The sequence below is a fragment of the Podarcis filfolensis genome, assembly GCF_964270895.1.
Source record: "Podarcis filfolensis genome assembly, chromosome: 12".
Lineage (NCBI taxonomy): Eukaryota > Metazoa > Chordata > Lepidosauria > Squamata > Lacertidae > Podarcis > Podarcis filfolensis.
The window spans coordinates 35,071,049-35,088,628 of NC_139614.1; the positions used below are offsets into that span (position 1 = coordinate 35,071,049).

The window sequence follows — 17,580 nt, forward strand, 5'->3', positions numbered from 1 at the left end:
CCCTTCTGCATATACCGGTAAACAAGCATGACAGTAAAAAAAGGAAAAGCATGTTTGTCAGGATGTATCCCGACATACAATCCCTATCTGCAGCTTGAAGCAGCATAGGCTAGGAAACCTTTATCACTTGATTGTGCTTATTTTATAAATTGGCATTGAATATCTTTTATTTTTAATTTGACTTAATTTCCCTGGTTGGAAAACATGTATTTTATGGCAAGAACTTTCCAACATTTCCCGTTGGTGACACACTTTTTAGACATGCATCATTTTGCGACACAGTAATTCAGTTTTACTAGCAAACTGGAGGTTAAACTAATCCCTTTCCAGCTCCGGGAGGAGCACAGGGGGTGTTCACACGACACACCTACACACTGCAGCTGACACACTAAAGTGTCGTGATGCACAGTTTGGAAAGCTCTGATTTATTGGTTTGTAATATAATGTATATAATATGGCTATTATAACTCCATATTGCACACTTCTAATGTTGTTCTGCCAGTTCAAGCTTATCCCTGCCCTCCTTTTGGATTTACACCTTTTGTTCATCCTTGTTCTCTTTATTCTGGCACAATTACCTCTGACAGTGTAATCTCTGATAATCAGTAACATATATTCATAACAATAAAGAACTCTTCGCCCACCCCTCAGGGAGGGTAGAAATTCATGGCAGAGCTTAATTGAAATAAATTACTAGTGTCTCCTCTTTAATTAGCTATTTTCCTTATTTATTTATTTATTTTTATACAGCTCCTGGTACTTTAGCAATTACTTTGTGTTTTTTCCTTAAGCTTGCTACTCCTGATGGTCTCTGTGTTTCTAGTTTGGAGCTATTTTCTTTTCTTTTCTTAAATAATCATAGTCTTCTAATTTCCCCCTTATAAGTACATCTTAACATTGCTAAAATTAGATTTCTAAATACGACGGTCTCTGGTTTGAGTAACCTCTTGAACGTTTACATTTTGTCATAGCTTTTTAATTCCTACTTGTTGAGAAATATGCATACCTTCGGAGCCCTGTTTTTCCCCTGAAGTCTTGTCAGTGCCTTATCTGAGTAGCTAACTTCCTTATGTTTTTATTTCCAGTCCCTCTTGTGTAGCTTTCATATTTTTATACAATCACATTCATTGCCCCATAAAGTTAAGCTATGTATTGCTACATTTTCACAGCTAGGTCATGAAACAGTGGACCCCTTGACTCAGTTTATGACATTTAATTGAAGGGATACTGCTTTAAACAATAGCTGTGAAAAGTTGTATTTGAATATTAATCAAGCTAAACTGTTTTGGACTAGTAACCTCCTAATAAGCCAAGGAGGATATTATTGTATAACTACTTGCCTTATTACTCTTTTACACTTGTGGAGAAGAACAATTCTTCTCCTTTAACTTTTTAAAAATCGTTTTCAGTATGTTTGGTAAGTCAATTTTACTATGTGTGTATTAATGTAGTATGTAGAAAAATTGACCTAGAGGGAACCAGGAGATCATCATGGCTGAAGCACTGCCCTAAAGCACCATTTTCTGTGATGTTTACCTATTGCTTTGATTTTTTTTCTTTAATGTTGATATTATACATTATAAGTGCTACAACACTACTGCCTGCATGCAGCAGAGAGTGTTCTCTCTAATGCCAGAAGCTGATATCTATTCCAATGTATAATCTTAAGAACTCAATAAACATCCAGTAGTAAACTATCTTCTCTGTGATTGATTATTCATTTGCCTTTCTATTATTATTTAATATTGTGTTTGAAGAACTGTGAGTGGAAAGAAAATAGCTCTAGTTACAGGTAGGTAGCCGTGTTGGTCTGCCGTAGTCGAAACAAAATAAAATAAATAAAATAAAATTCCTTCCAGTAGCACCTTAGAGACCAACTAAGTTAGTTATTGGTATGAGCTTTCGTGTGCATGCACACTTCTTTGGATACACTGAAACAGAAGTCACCAGACCCTTATATATAGTGAGAGGGTGGGGAGGGGTATTACTCAGAAGGGTGGTGGGAATGGATGGTTGGCTGATAGGTCTGGTAAAACTGTTGATGACTGTTAACAACTGTAATTGGTCTTACAGGAAAAAGCAAGGGGTGAGATGGCTAAAAATAGCTTTATCATGTATAATGAGATAAGAATCCAATGTCTATTCAGACCAGGTCTCTCCATGGTTTTAAGTTTGGTAATAAGTTGCAATTCAGCAACTTCTCTTTCCAGTCTATTTCTGAAATTCTTTTGTAATAAGACAGCTACTTTGAGATCTTGTATAGAATGTCCTGGGAGACTGAAGTTTCCCAGGAACTGGTTTCTCCGTCTTGTGATTCCTGTGCTGTTCATTCAGTACAGTTGGGCAAACACTTGTGTAAGGGGTTTGTTCACTTTGTGCTATAATATGTAGATTCTAGTGCCTGGCTAATTTCTAAAGCTGGCATTTGCTAATATAACAAATTTAATAATATGTTGAGTATTTGTGTCTGCTTGATATATAGACATGTATGCATAAAGTAATAACTTTTCTTTTTAACAGTCTTACAGCAAAGGTGCAAGAAGAAAACACCGATTCAAAGGTTCAGATGGGAGTACATCTTCTGACACTACCTCTAATAGTTTTGTCCGACAGGTATGTTATTTCCTCCACTTTCCCCAATGGTGTATTATTGTGTTGTGTTGATCCATAATCAAAACCAAAGGTGATATGGTGGTAACTGTAGAATATATAATTTCATGTTGATGCATCCTGTGAAGCTTAAATGCCCATATGTATATCCACAGTAGATCTTACTACAAGTTGTGGTTTTCTGTTACTTAGGAGTGTTGAAGACCAAGGCAAAGCACTGTAATTGAATAGGTAGATTCCTGGCTTGTAGATTGAATATGTAGATTCCTGGCTTAAATATGCATTTAATTCCTGTTGGATACAATAGCATAGGCAGCGCCCCCCCCCCCCCGTTTACACGGGGGTTACATTCCGAGGTACCGCAATGCTGGTGAAATCATGTATACTGTAATTGAAAAAGTCTGCAAACACCCCGTTCCTTCCCTGTCCTGCCCCTGTTCTGCCCTTTTAGAGACATTTCAGTGATGTCTTTATAATGTTTCATGGCCACTTCCAGGTTCAGCACTATGCACGTATGCACAGTTGTGCACCTATTGAACGCGTGGAAGGGGGGGACTGCCCGTACTTAGCTTAATTTTTCACATTAGCCAATAGTGTTTCTTCTCAATATTAGTGTGGGATTTTTGTGGTTCTCCCATTTAATGAGTTAGAATGGAGCTGAAAGAGCAACTCTTGCAGTCATCAAGACTTTGTGGATTTCAGGCTCCAGTGGTTTCAGTAATACTGCAACAAAGCAGGTGTGGATGTCATCAGTCCTTGGATGGGAGATGACTGAACTTTCTGAACATAAATGCAATATATAAAAAGTAATTTGACGATGCTTCTGTATCCTTAAACATTTCAAATTAAATATTTTAAATTTGGGGGCCAAACTAGATAGGATGTTAATCGGCTTTGCATGCCTGGTTATTTTTTAACAAATAGCTGCCTTCTATCTGTAATGGGAAGAAAACTCCCACTAGCACCAGTGTTCTGCCCATTGTGGATAGTAGGCACAGGCCTTGACAATTTGCATTGGGACTGCAGCAGGGGGCAAAACATTAAAGCCTCCCCTCCCCCATTATGTGCTGGCTATTTGTTTAAGAAAATATATGTGCAGGACCAGATTACATGTTATTACTTAGGGTCTGGCCCCAAATCCAACTTGTCTGAAATAATTGCAAAGGAATTATACTAAGATATTTATAACGATTTCAAGGAACAGTTTGATCAACAATATCAGAGTTGACTGGTGCTTTATGCTGAAGGAGTGTAGTGGATTCAGCTCTTAATAGCAACATCTTGAGACTTCGATAATGTATAATAGATAATATAATTGATATTACGACACAGCACATTCTATACACACCTACACAAAATACCACTTTTTAACTTATTTGTCTCAGTTATATAGCTTTTTTGAATGGAAAATAAACTATCTTTTTAGTATGGATTAAACAGCAGTAGCAATTTGTTTTAACATGGTGATGTATGGGGATTTGAAGGAAGATCTCCTGTATTATATTACTTATCTGAAGGCATAAATATTTTTCTATAGGGGTTTGACTAGTACTAATGATGATGATGATGATGATTTAGAGAAGTCCATAACTTTAACTTTCAACTGTTTGGGTAATGAAATTAGATATGGAAACGTAGTTCTTAAGTTTGCAAAATTTCAAAATAGTTTACTTGCAAGTGATTTTTTTGTCTTACTATAATTTCATGTTAAGCGTTTTACGTAGATCACGGCTATATAATTATTAAAAAGACTTACAAAAATACAGATCAAGTAAACCAAATTGTGCAAGCAAAATCACTTTGATGAAAGGCACATAACTGTTATAAAGCAATTCTATATGCTATTGGTACTTTATATAAAAAGTTATCCTTGTGAGCCTTGTATTCAGATCTTATTTTAAAGCCTGATGTTTATTAAAAAGAAGCAACCTTATTTAAAAATCACTTTTGTAAATATTAAGCTGTGATAAAGGCTAGATGGGCTGCTTTAGACCAATATTTTCAGTGTATCCTCACAGTGTTTAAATACTGGCAGGATGCCTATTACACTGTGTTCAGTCACAAACAGGGTTATAAATAATGGCAAAGTGAATTTATTATCCATGTGATTTTCTGTAGAGGTCTTTTCTGCCTTTAGCGCTGCTTTACACATGATGAATTGTGTACTTGGATATCATTCCCAAGGAGGAAATTACTTGTATCTTTCATGTCCAATACCATGAGTGACAAAATGTGCACATCTTTTTCTTTGTGACTCACTCATCAGAGTGGCCTCATTAGCAACAGGTTCCCAAAACATGCATTTGTTGACTGCATATACATAATAATGGAAAGAAATGAGTATATAATAGTTAATAGGAGAAAACTGGCAGATGACACAAGCTACAGAAAAATATGTTCAGACCCCACAGCACATATTCAGAATATGGTAATGACTATTATCCAGGAGGCTATGGAACTGGGTTACCTAACGGATAAGGCAGGACAGTTTTTAATACAATCTTATCCCTGTGTACCAGTTTCTTACGTATTACTAAAGGTACACAAACCTGAGAGACTGCCTCCTGGTCATCCAATTTGTTCCAGCACAGGTTCAGTCCTGGTACCTCTATCGAAATTTGTTGACCATTTTTTACAGCCTCAGGTTAGTAAGTCAGATACATATATTAAGGATACGGCACATTGACCTAGAAATGTCATACAGAGTGCTAACCTAGGGGACTGGGTTGTAAGGCCAAATTTAAGAATATCATTAAATTCAGGTTTCGAATTTAATGACTAGCTTTCTCTTCTAAAACAGGACTTAGAAACTGGCCAATACCAGCAGATTTTCAACTTGCTTTGCAAAATATATGTTAAATTACCTATAAAAATCCTTTTTGCATTTAGAAATCGTACACAAAGGCCATATTATTGTAAAAATTATATGAAAATGTTCATCCAGTTTATTCCCTTTCCACCTATTCTTCTCCAGTTCACTAATCCACATTCCAAAAAGTTTTAATTTCCCTGCACAGCTATTCTGACAATTTTTAAATCCAAGGAGTAGGATAATTTGTTTTTATCTCCACTGACCATTTCCATTTTCATCTCAGCAGGAAAGCAATTAAGAAAGTAATACTGAGGTCAGGCTGTTCTCTTGGCAGTAAAAAAATGCACAGAAAGTGCTAACATCTTCCAGACATTGCCAGACAATGAAGTTTTATTTTCATTATTTTATTTTCTTCCATTTATATCCCATCTTTCTTCCATTAAGAAAGTGAACACATAGTTCCCAGGTGGTCACCTACCCAGGCACTGGTCAGGCCTATACCTGCTTAGCTTCAGCAAGGTAATAGGCTAATGTGTCTGAGACAAGCTCATGTACTCTTTGACAAATTATTGCCTCTCTTGCTGTTTAGTCAAGGGGAAATGAATCATATTGCAAAAAATGTCTGAAGATAGGAAAGCAACCCCTGAGGAGGAGAAACGTGGCCTACTTGTACCTTGGCAACACCATCACTACATTTACTATCATTTTCAGCATAAAACAGCATAACTGTTGGTGGCGTTGAAGAAGGGGGGTTTGTGGTGATGAAAGAATCGAGCCAGGCTAAACAAATAAGTGATTTGGGAAGGAATTAGCAGCCGGCAGCTCACATTAGCTCAATTAGAGGTTTCACTGCTGCAACTGCCGCAAAATCCTTTAGTTATTTGCAATATATGGAGTTCTGCTTTTAATTCAAGTGATACATGGATTGCATTTCTAATCTCATGGGGCTTCATTCATTTTCTGAAATACTTTGAATGTCACAGACAGATGATCCATTGAATTATCTTTTATATTTTAGAAGGTTCATCAGCCATGTTGGGCACAGATACAACTTGCCACTTGTTGGTGAATGCCCAAGCACACCCTTTGCATTGGTTGATTCCTGCTGACTGAAACTACTCCAATTGCAAGACTAATGATCAAGTATCCATGTCAGCCTTCACTGAGAACAACTAGAGGACCATGGGGAAAGTTGTTGTAGAACTAGTTTACTTTTGCTGCATTGTTACTCTCTTGTCAGATTTCAGTGACAGTTTGGGTTCCATAACAATGATAGACTAAGTTATAGAATTACACATACACATACACTTACCCTTGATTTTTTTTTTATGGTTTTGATCTTTTATTTTCTTATCCACCTAATATGATTTAGGTCTTTCTCAGTTCTCCTTGTATTTTAATGTTCTCCTTAGTGGAGTATTAGAACTAAATATAAAAAGAGGAATACAACAAAAGGCTTTCGTTTCACATAGGTGTCAGTACTAGGTTCAGGTGTCTGTTTTCTAGCTCGCTTTGATCCTATCACCTCGACACAAACTTAATACTTGGACACTCACACTTAAATGTTTGTGAGGAAAGTTGTCTGCACTGTTTTATGCGTTCAGAATGGCAGAAGACTTTGTTGAAGAAGCCTCCAATGCTGAAGAACTATGGAATTCAAATGAAGCAGAAAATACAGATAGGGAAATACATACTGATATACAGAATACAGATGAAAAACAAAATGCAGATACGGTTCCAAATCCTGAGGAACTGCAAAATAAAGATGAACAAGAAAGCAAAGAAGAACCATCAAATAAAAATGAAAGTGAGAATTCAAAGGAAACTCTAGATCCTAAACCTGAAAAAGAGAAGGTAACTGAAAAGTAATATTTATGCATTGCTTTATTATTTTAATAGATTTTTTATGACTAGGTTGTCATACTTTGAACTTTTGGGAGGAGAACTACACTTGAGTTACATAGATTGGGGAAAAGGGATATGTTATCTGGGCAAAAGCTTCATGAAAAGTATAATATGTAGCAGAATCATCTGAGTATTCAAAGGAACAGTAAGGTAGATGGTTTGTTTGTTTATTTATTTTTTAAAAAAGATACAGATTCTGACTGAAAACTCTTGTAATTTTCATTTATTGGATGATAAATTATTTATAATTTGAGGGAGGGTTATAAATGCTGGTGCTCATTATGCAACTGATTCTAAATGAGCCAGGCTCCCTTTCAAGAGACCTTGGTTTTGTGAGACTGAGAATATTTCTTACAGATCTCTCTGTTTTCCTTTAATTTATATTAGTACATTTTAAGTTGAGATGAAAATACTTTAGTGGTTCCTCTTGAGAAAAGCATATTCCATTAGTATTCTCCTTTTTTATATATAGCAAAATCAATTTAAAAACAGACAATAGTTGTAATGGCTTTTAAATACATTTCTATTGCAGTTTTGAATTAATGGTGTTCCTTTTTTCTTTTTCTGTTGAAAGACATTAAAGAACCATCCATAAAAGCAACAGAATGCTATCATTAACAGGGCAGAAAGTTCATTCCTTGGTTTTAAAATGCTTCTGCCTTTTTAGGAATATGAAGACATAAACATACAGCACATAATTAAATCTAAGCACTTGCATGATAGGATAGCACATTTGTATGGTAGTTCTTGAACTTTTAAGATAATGTTTTGGTTACGAACATTTCATCTGATATAGAACAGACTCTGTTTGATGACAGAAAGCGGAAAAATGTTCCAATCTGAAGCTTGGGTTGATGCTTGTGCTATCTTCTGTTGGGATTCTATCAGATTGTTCTGAAAGTCATTGGTTCTGTTAAAATGTTCTGCCATGGACAAATCAGTAGGTTTGGATGGCACTATTTCTATATCTGAAATATTATTTCAATTTTTTAATGATTGCTATCAAGTCATTCGGTAGAAAAACAATTTTAAATAAAAACCGGTATTAAACTAACATTAATGATGTTAGGACCAAACTGTATGTTATTCAACATATCCATGACTGGATCCCTCAGGTTTTCTTTTCCCCAGCCCAATCAAATTAAGCTATACCTCATTCTGTAGTGATGTTTCACTGATGGAGTTGGCAGCCCTCTGCAACTTCTTTTCATGGAAAGTTAAAATGTGGCCCACCCAGTTCAGCATCCTTTTATCAATGGGAAGTCCAAAGTAAGGCAAGGACTTCACATCCCCCAATATGGACATCTAGTGCTCCAAGTCTCTACTCAACGCATATCATGCATGTTCTGTTTGAAGGGCTATTATTCTGTCATGAGGGCAATAGAGTGGTGTCACCCAGTGTGGTCTGCAAGCAGCATGGCTCAGTGTCCTCCTAATCCGTAAAGGGAAAGACTGGTTGCCAGAAACACTGGCAAATGGCATACCTACACTTCTCCCTCTTGTCAGAGCTTCTAGAAAAGTACCTGATGAGCCTTCCCTCCTGCCATCAGATTTGTATGGGTTGTACCATCAGTTGTTAAAATAGAATTTATATTTTGTATTGTCTGCTAAGGAAGCATTCTCGTATTTTTTAATGCTTTGTTGCTAATGGTTAGGAATAATCCTTGATTATGAGAGACCAATCTATGAGCTGTGAGTCAGCAGGGAAGTTCAGATCTGAAAAATTCTAAATATAAAAGAGACTGCAGAGTATTTGCCATGGGGTGGCAACATAAAGAATATAAACTTTGAGGAGTTTTATGTTGTACTTGAAAATAAGAGTGCTGTATTCAGCTTATTTGGGTAATTTTAAAGTAAACACGTCTTCCATTAGGTCAAAATTTAGTAAGCTGTAGAGTGACTGTGATCTATTTGAGACTACTACTGCCTCAAACATTACTGAATAGATACTGTTTGCATAAGTAAGTACTGAAACATTTATATTCCACAGAGTGGTGTAGATTTCTATCTTCAACTATTTTCCTAGAACAGCAGTTGCTTACAGTTCTGTTATGCCACTACAAAATTGCCCTTGGGAAAGAAAAAGAGAAAAACAAAGGCACAAAAGATCAGTACAGTCTTTGTTTATCTTATTACAGATGATAAGTTACATTTGGGACCTTTGAATAGAAAACTCCCATGCCACTTAGCAAACTGCCTGTTATATCCCTTGAGTTAAAAAAACAGTTTTCTTGAGTGTATGAATTCTAAGGAAAATGAATCGTATGGGTGGATATAAGTGACTGCCAAACATTATTGTTAATTATTACAATAAGGGTATGTGGGAACCTCCCTCAAATTGTGCCCACTATGTTGTCAGGTGCAGCACCAAGTGTGACCGGAGGAACAGCCAGCCTATAAAATAGGTAGTAAATCTGTGACTACAGGGACTGATCTTAGGGGCAAGTTACATATTTTTGTTGGGAGATCAGCAATTTGAGATTTACGTTCTTTAAAAACTCTTCAGTGATGCCATCTTAACCTGGTGAATTTCTCAGTAAAATCTAGAACTTCCATCTTCCATTTATTTAGTTTGTGTTCCTTTTTGTTACACTGTAAGGACAATACTTCCATTTTCTAAAGGAAGACTTACTGCCTCTAACAGCTTCATTTACTCTGCTTATTAACGATGTTGGCATCCTCTTGGCCTTGGTGATCCTTTTCCTGACCTATGGTATACTGTACGTTCCAGTTGAGTTTCTATTATTGTGGTTCTGAACGATTCCTAAGTACTTTTGCAGAAATGTGACCCTTTTGCCTTTTCACTTCCATTTCACTAATCTCCTCATGTTTTGAAAGTTTTGTCTTTTGAAGTCAAATGTAGCTGTTGGCTTTTCTTGCTACTTAAATGTGTATTGAATTTGGCATGACATTAACATTCAGTAACAATAAAAAAATTGTGTAAGTTTAAATTAAAAGCACGGACTGGTTTGATATGGCACCAAAACTCATTTGATGGCAAGTGAATCTCAACAGGCTGAGATGCCACCACAGAAAGGCCTTTTCTCTACTTGCTATCAGTCTAACCTGCAAAAGTGGGTACATCCAGAGAAAGGCATGTGGGAAACATCCTAATAACCTATCAGATCTGTCAGATGCTGCTGGTCGTTGCTCGTGAGTAACCAGGCAGGACTCCAACCTGTCTTTTACAAGTTTTATTGTGCAAACTATTTACAGTGCAGAACTACAAAGTCCATGTCTGTCTTAGTCACTTGCAGAATCCGGGAGTGGCCCCTTCCTGCTTCTCCCTCAACATAAGAACTTCGGCACCCCAAACCTCCACCTCCCTTCCTTGTGTTTTACCCCTCTGCACAAGCTGGGCGACGGAAGCAGCGTCCGTCCCTTCTGGCCAGCCTGGCGAGGTGAGGCGCTGGGGCTCTCAGCAGCATCCTCAAGCCCTTTCCCCTCTTCTCCACTGGAGGTGTGGCTTTCCCCACCTCTGGAAGAGGAACTGCTACTCAGGATTTTCGGAGGCTCCCTGTATCCCAGTGGCCCCCCCCTCCCTGCCCTGTTCCGATGGCAGTCCCCTGACAAGATCTGAATTCGAACCTTGGGGATATTGGGTCACAAGCAGTAAACAGCTTAATAGGTAAATTTTTAAAAGATATTCTTGCAACACTATTTCAGCGCCTAAACACCTTACCTCACTCATCTGATCTTTTCCCATTTTGATATATCTTATCACATGACAGGAGTGCAGTGTAGTTTGTTACATCACAGAAAACGAATAAATGGGCACAAATCTGTCATCAGAAATGAAGTGTGCAGAAAACAGCAGGAGAGACTGTAACAGGAGAGAATGTAAAAATCAGGAGAGACTGATTGTGGCAGGAAATTCAGCTCCACTTGCATGTCCTGTGAATGTGTTATTTGACTAGCATGTTTTTTGCTATTAAGGGGAATGTATTCTCCACCCTGCCTTAACCAGCTTCCCTTTTCTCTCAGCAGCCACGGCTTCTGTCACTTACTTGTGACAGAGAGTGCATTTGCATTGCTTCATTTATTATTGTTTAATATGTGATAGTACTTAATTATGTTAAGAAATAAGTAATAATGCTGAAGCAAAGCTGCAAAACTTTGAGAAGTTTTTGTATACAAATAGTTTTAAAATGTGCAGAATTGCCCATTTTAGTTTCCCTGCCTATAATCCCATTTGATTACAGATGGTCGGAAAGACAGTTACTATAGAAACCAGGCCATTTTACTTCAGGCTCTTCCTGTTGCTATGGCGTGCTGAGGGCTATTATGTGAAAAGTGCCACTTATGGTAGCTAGTGTAATAGAGAATATTGATTTCAAGATAACTAATAATAGTACAGTGTAAAATGACATCCTAGTTAGCCCAGTGAACTAAAGATTGCTAGTCTGGGAAAAATTAGTAAAAGTTTGGTTTAGAGTAATTTCATTTGGAATTCTGCCTGTCTCTGACTAATGCTAATTTTCTATTTATCATTAAATAGGTTTTAGCAGTCAATGCCCTCTGTCCTGCTTAACATTTGCGTGTGGTCATTTCTTTATCCCACCAAAATTATTTATCATTCTAAGGAAACAGGGAGTGTATGGAGGAAGATGCTGACCTAAAAAGGAAATTTCCCAGCCCTCACAACTTTCAAGATAATAGACACAGAAGGGCTTTCCAAGGGTTCATTTTAAGTCTGCAGCATTTAATAATTACAGCTGAAGTCTGCTGCCATCTCATGGCAAGAGGTTGAATAAAGATAATTTAACTAAATAAATTTCATGTTTACATGCCAGTTTCGTAAAGGATCAGAAATACTTATTCTTCCATTTCCTCCTTTTATTGTGAACTTTTCACACTTCTTTGTATTAGCTAACAGATTCACAGGGTGTTATATTCATCCCACTTCTCTGAGGGGCAAAACTTACTGAGATTTGGTTTCCTTTGGAAACAGGTCACAAATGAAGGAACAGCTTTTAAAGCACTCCACCAAACAGCCAAAGCGTACTGCTCCCACATCAGATTTATAAGAAGACAGATGATGTCCTACGGTGCTCACAGAGGCCAAACCTAGCTCTCCCTGTGTTTTGTCTCCATACTGAAGTTTCTCTTCATAATAATTAAATTTTATCATTTATACCCCATCCATCTGGCTGGATTTCCCCAGCCACTCTGAGCGGCTTACAACATATCTAAAAATATAAAACATCAAGCATTAAAAACCTCCCGATACAGGGCTGCCTTCAGAGGTCTTCTAAAAGTTGTGCAATTATTTATCTCCTTGACATCTGAAGGGAGAGCATTCCACAGGGAGGGCACCACTACCGAAAAGGCCCTCTGCCTGGTTCCCTGTAACTGCTTCTCGCAGTGAGGGTACCAGCAGAAGACCCTCAGAGGAGGAACTCAGTGTACGGGCTGAGCGATGGAGGTAGAGACACTCCTTCAGGTATACTGGGCTGAATAATAATAGTATCTTCACACACAGTCTCCTAGATAACATTATCTGAGATTAGGGGAAATAGTTATCATCCCTTCAGGTATTTTCTAGTTGTTCATGGTTCCTTCAGATGATCAGTTTATTGAGTTTATTGAAACTGAGCCTACAAACAGATCTCTTGGCTACCAGATCCAGGTGATTCTTTTCTTTTTGTGTTTTGATTTTTCACCACCGTTTGCCTTGTGTAATTCTTGCCTCCAGAAGATGAAGACTTCTGGAGAACTCAAAAGCTTGACATGCCTTTTGTGACTTTCAAGTTGGTTCTAAAAATGATATTACCCAACTGTGGATTTTAAAGTTAACTTTGTGGTTTTTGAGATGAAATTATATTGGTGATATTTTATTAGGTTTATAAGTAAGAGACTTCTTTTAGATTTCACCAAGTGATTTGAATAGTTGAGGAGGATTTCAGTCAGCAGGGAAGCCTAGAATATTTGTTTCTTTGTGTGTGTGTGCACAATAACAAACTTTTCAGAAATAAGATGTAGAGGTGTGTCAGTTCTGTGGTCAGCTTTGCCATCTAGTGGCCAAAACATAATAATTTCCATCCCATGGCCCATGAGCAAACTTTGAGAGTGTTACTGTATACTTTTCTCTTTTAGTATATGGATCTTAATATATAAATATTCCATATTAACTTTGACAGTAATTAGTAGTGTATACTTTTTAAGAAGCAAATACTATTTTTATCTTAGCACTGTCTGTTGAAAGAGATGGTGCAGTATTGGTGGTCCAGTGAACCACTATGTTCCCCATAATGCTTCAGTTGAAATTTTGCTACCTTGTAGTATAGGGCAGTGGTTCCCAAAATACCCCCCCACCAAAAAAAACCCCCCAGTGAACCACTTGAAAATTGCTGAAAGTCTTGATTTATATTCAGATTAAACTTCTGAATTCCAGCCTTCCATTAACTTCACTACAAATCCTCTGCTCTTCTTTCAAGGCTTAGTAATGTATAAAGAAGGAAGTGAAAGGATGGGATCTTTTGTTTTCCCCCTCTATATATTGCCACTGTTAAACAATCTACGGCCTTTCATATTGGAGGGGGCATATTGTTTTGTTTGCTGTTATGCTATATTTTTTGTGATTTTAATAGTGATGTCAAATTCTCGAGAATAATCTTTTGGAGACTATTCGTGAATATTCTCGATTAATGAGAATTAATGAGAATATTAGAGAATTTTCATTTAAAATAGGAGAATATTCATTTTAATGCATTGAAAATCTGCTACATGAGTACGTTCTTTAATATCTACATGGTATAGTATTTTCAGTGCAACACTAATAAAATCAATATAAAGTTTAAAATAAATGCTATTATTTCCAGAAAATAAAACACAAATAATCAGTAATATACATAACATCAGAAATGCAAGTTACTATCTGCTTACACAAGTAAGGCAACGCACAACATATTTATATTATAACTGATAAATTGTCACAAGAAAGAAATTTATTTTTTAAAATTGGCTTTAAGTAACAAGTCTCAAATGTTTATAAATTTATATTGACTCCTCAAACATCTTAAGAGGATAAGTCACCATCTTCGTCTCCACAAGTAACAGAGCTTTCAGTTCCACACTGATCATCTGCGAGATCATAGAACGAAGTTGATGGTTGTGTAAAATTCAATGAGCTTGTTAGAAGCTGTGTTTTCTTCTCTTCTAGGAGTTTTAAGTTATGAGCTACATATGTAAGCTTTCCTGCTCTGTCTACAGTAAGCCTATTCCTTTTTGCTGAATGAGTAAGTCCATAAGTACTGAAGCTACGTTCTGTTGCAGCTGTTGTTGGTGGCATATTTTAAATGTCCACAGCCACTCTGCTATGCTTTGAACCAAAGCATGTTTCCTTCCACAAACCACTGCATCCACTTTTCAGCTGACTTCAATACATATGACTTGCTAAAAAAAATCTTCCTTAGCTTGATATGCTGCCAGCTCTGCCAAAATATATTGTGTATCATTTGGTGCACTTGCTGATATTTTGAGATTATTCATTACTTACACTGGCAATATCACAGCTTGACTTACTATTTACTAGATTTTTTAAATGTGGGTTTTAAAACTTATTCTTACGTTAGAGTTTTAAAAAAATAAAATGGATTTGATATCCCGCCTTTCACTCCCCTTCAGGAGTCTCAAAATGGCTAACATTCTCCTTTCCCTTCCTCCCCCACAACAAACACTCTGTGAGGTGAGTGGGGCTGAGAGACTTCAAAGAAGTGTGACTGGCCCAAGGTGACCCAGCAGCTGCATGTGGAGGAGCGGAGACGCAAACCCGGTTCCCCAGATTACGTGACTACCACTCTTAACCACTACACCACACTGGCTCTCAATTTGTGGAGAATATTCTCCACAGAATTTTCTAGCAGAGAATATTCTCAAGAATATTCTCATTCTCAAGAATATACTCATTTTCTCATATTCTCATTCTCAAGAATATACTCATTTTCAAGAATATTCTCCGGAGAATATTCTCACCTCACATCACTAGTTTTTATGCTGCAAACCACCTTGTGATCATTAGATGAAGGGTGGTATATTGAATGAATGAATGGTGTTTTTTCTCTCTCTTTCTTCCACCCTTCCCACTCCCAGTTGCTCAGTGAAAAGCCTGATGCCAAAAGTGTTGGCTCAGTTAAGATTAAAGATATGTACTAACTCTACTCTATGCTGCCTACAGGAACTTTTCTAAAGGTTCTCAGACAGTAGCCAAAAGAACAGGTAATAGCATCTGTGAAGAACCAAAGATGTAAAAAGGGGAAATGAATTTGATACACTATCAGCAAGTTTTCAAAGTGTTTATTTACGGCAGACACATTCTATGTGTAAGCCACTTTAAGTCTCTGTGAGAAAAGTGGGGCTTAATAAAACACTGAACATATTGTAATTTCCTGCAGTAGAAGCAGTGCAGATTCTCAAAAAACTTTATGCTGTGTCTGAACTTTCTGGAGCCCAACCAAGTGGCGGGGGTGGGGTGGGGAGATGAATGAATTAAACATTTGCAGGAAATGAACCCAAGTACTTAGAGGCCATCTTCTTTCTGTTTGAGTTCCTCCATTATTAGTACACTGTTCTTATTCACAATACAGAAGGCCATTAGAGAAGATAACTAGGCATTCAAAACTGTGGTGTCCTTAGTGTGCTGGCATTAAGCTATGTGAATACATTTCATCAGTTCCAGACAGTCATTTGATCAGCTGATTCAGTGTCTGGCTAGCAATAGTCCTGGGATGAGAATGAGCCAGGTCACATAGCTCACTTTTGTAATACTTTCCCTTTATATTTGGAGTTAGCTACTGACATTTTAAGTAACTTTTTAGGAGATTCTGTGATGCTCACCCTTGAAAATATTCCATTTTTGAAGGGTAATAATTATTCATCTATGCATTATAGTCCTCAATAAATATGTTAACAATAATTCAGATTTTATAACATTAATGCTAATAAATGTATTAAGTACTGTTTCCTGTTTTCAAACAAACTTATATCAACAATGTTTTCCTGATAATTGAGTTGCAGATATAGTGCTACAGGGTTTTATTCTTTTTCAGGTGAAAGAACTTGGGAAACTTGTGTCTTTGTCACTTTTATTTGCTTCTATATATGTATTTTAAATCAAAGCATAGTGTAGACAAGTACACTCCTACAAGTAGGAAGTGGATCCTGAGAGAGTTGCTTAATCAATCCCTCCAAGGCTAACTTCATGTAGAAAAACTCCCCCTATCTCTGCTTCTAGCTATTTGACATTTCAAAAGTGCTGTTTCTTTCTCATATTCACATCCTTGCAAGGTACTTCTGAAAACAAACCCTTCCTGGCCACCTCTGCCAATGCATTGTCCTTTCAAGGGACCAACAGTTATTAAGAAACAGTAAGTTTCTTTTGTCAAGAGCTCTTGCTACACTTTGAAATTTGTAAACATACATTGTTCCTCCTGTCAGAAAAAGCTTGAATGCCATGCTGAGATAGCTTAAAGAACAGTTGGACATGTTAAAAATTAAAAGCTCAGGCTCATGGTTAGGTATGTATTCACATTTTAAAAAGGTTTTTCACCATCACCATCAAATGATTGCCCAAGCCAAAAATGGTTCCCAGTGAAGATTTTCAGTATTAGCAAGAAAAACATAATGTTTGTGTCTTTACCCCTTGTCCTATACCCAGACATACACTTCTCTACATGATGATAACAGTCTCTTCACAGTCCCAGTTTACTTCTTATCATTCTCAGAGTAACTTAAGGAACAAAAACGCAGCAGCCCAGAATTGTAAGCCACCCCAATCTCCTGCTACAGGGACGGGGGTATACCTAGGAGTTGCCAGGTTGGTCCAGACCAAGGGCCCAGGCCCAGGCGGACCTATTGAAAAACAAACCTATTGAGTGCACATTTCACTTCCGTTTCTGTGTGTTGGTGCTGAGTAGAATTCAGTGAATATAGTGTTTCTTTCAAGGCAAATTTCCAGGGAGAGAAAATGAGTTCCCATTGAATTGTCTTCTCTGTGGGACATTGTGGAAAGGTCCCCTCTTTCTTCATTTTGCTGCTTCTGAACATGTTCTTGGACCAGTCTAACTCAGGTCTTTGTCCAATCTGTATATTTAAAGCCCATCATCATGCTTTACCTAAGGCAGGGGTGGATGACCTGTGTGCCTCTAGCTGTAGGTTGTCTACAACTCTCACCATCCCTGACAGTTGTCCATGCAAGCTTGGACTGGTCAGAGTTGAGAATACAACAACATCTGGAGATCCATAGGTTAGGCACG

At 37.3% G+C, this 17,580-nt stretch overlaps 1 protein-coding gene across 3 annotated transcripts in view; it reads left to right on the forward strand.

Moving 5' to 3' along the window:
- The window catches only part of CACNB2 (calcium voltage-gated channel auxiliary subunit beta 2), a 122,438-nt gene that overhangs the window by 6,338 nt on the left and 98,520 nt on the right, over positions 1–17,580 (forward strand). For all 3 annotated transcript variants that reach the window (XM_083579614.1, XM_083579616.1, XM_083579618.1), the window contains exon 2: positions 2,521–2,613. In XM_083579614.1, coding sequence (XP_083435740.1) covers positions 2,521–2,613 — 93 coding nt within the window. The remainder of the gene's footprint in view (positions 1–2,520; positions 2,614–17,580) is intronic.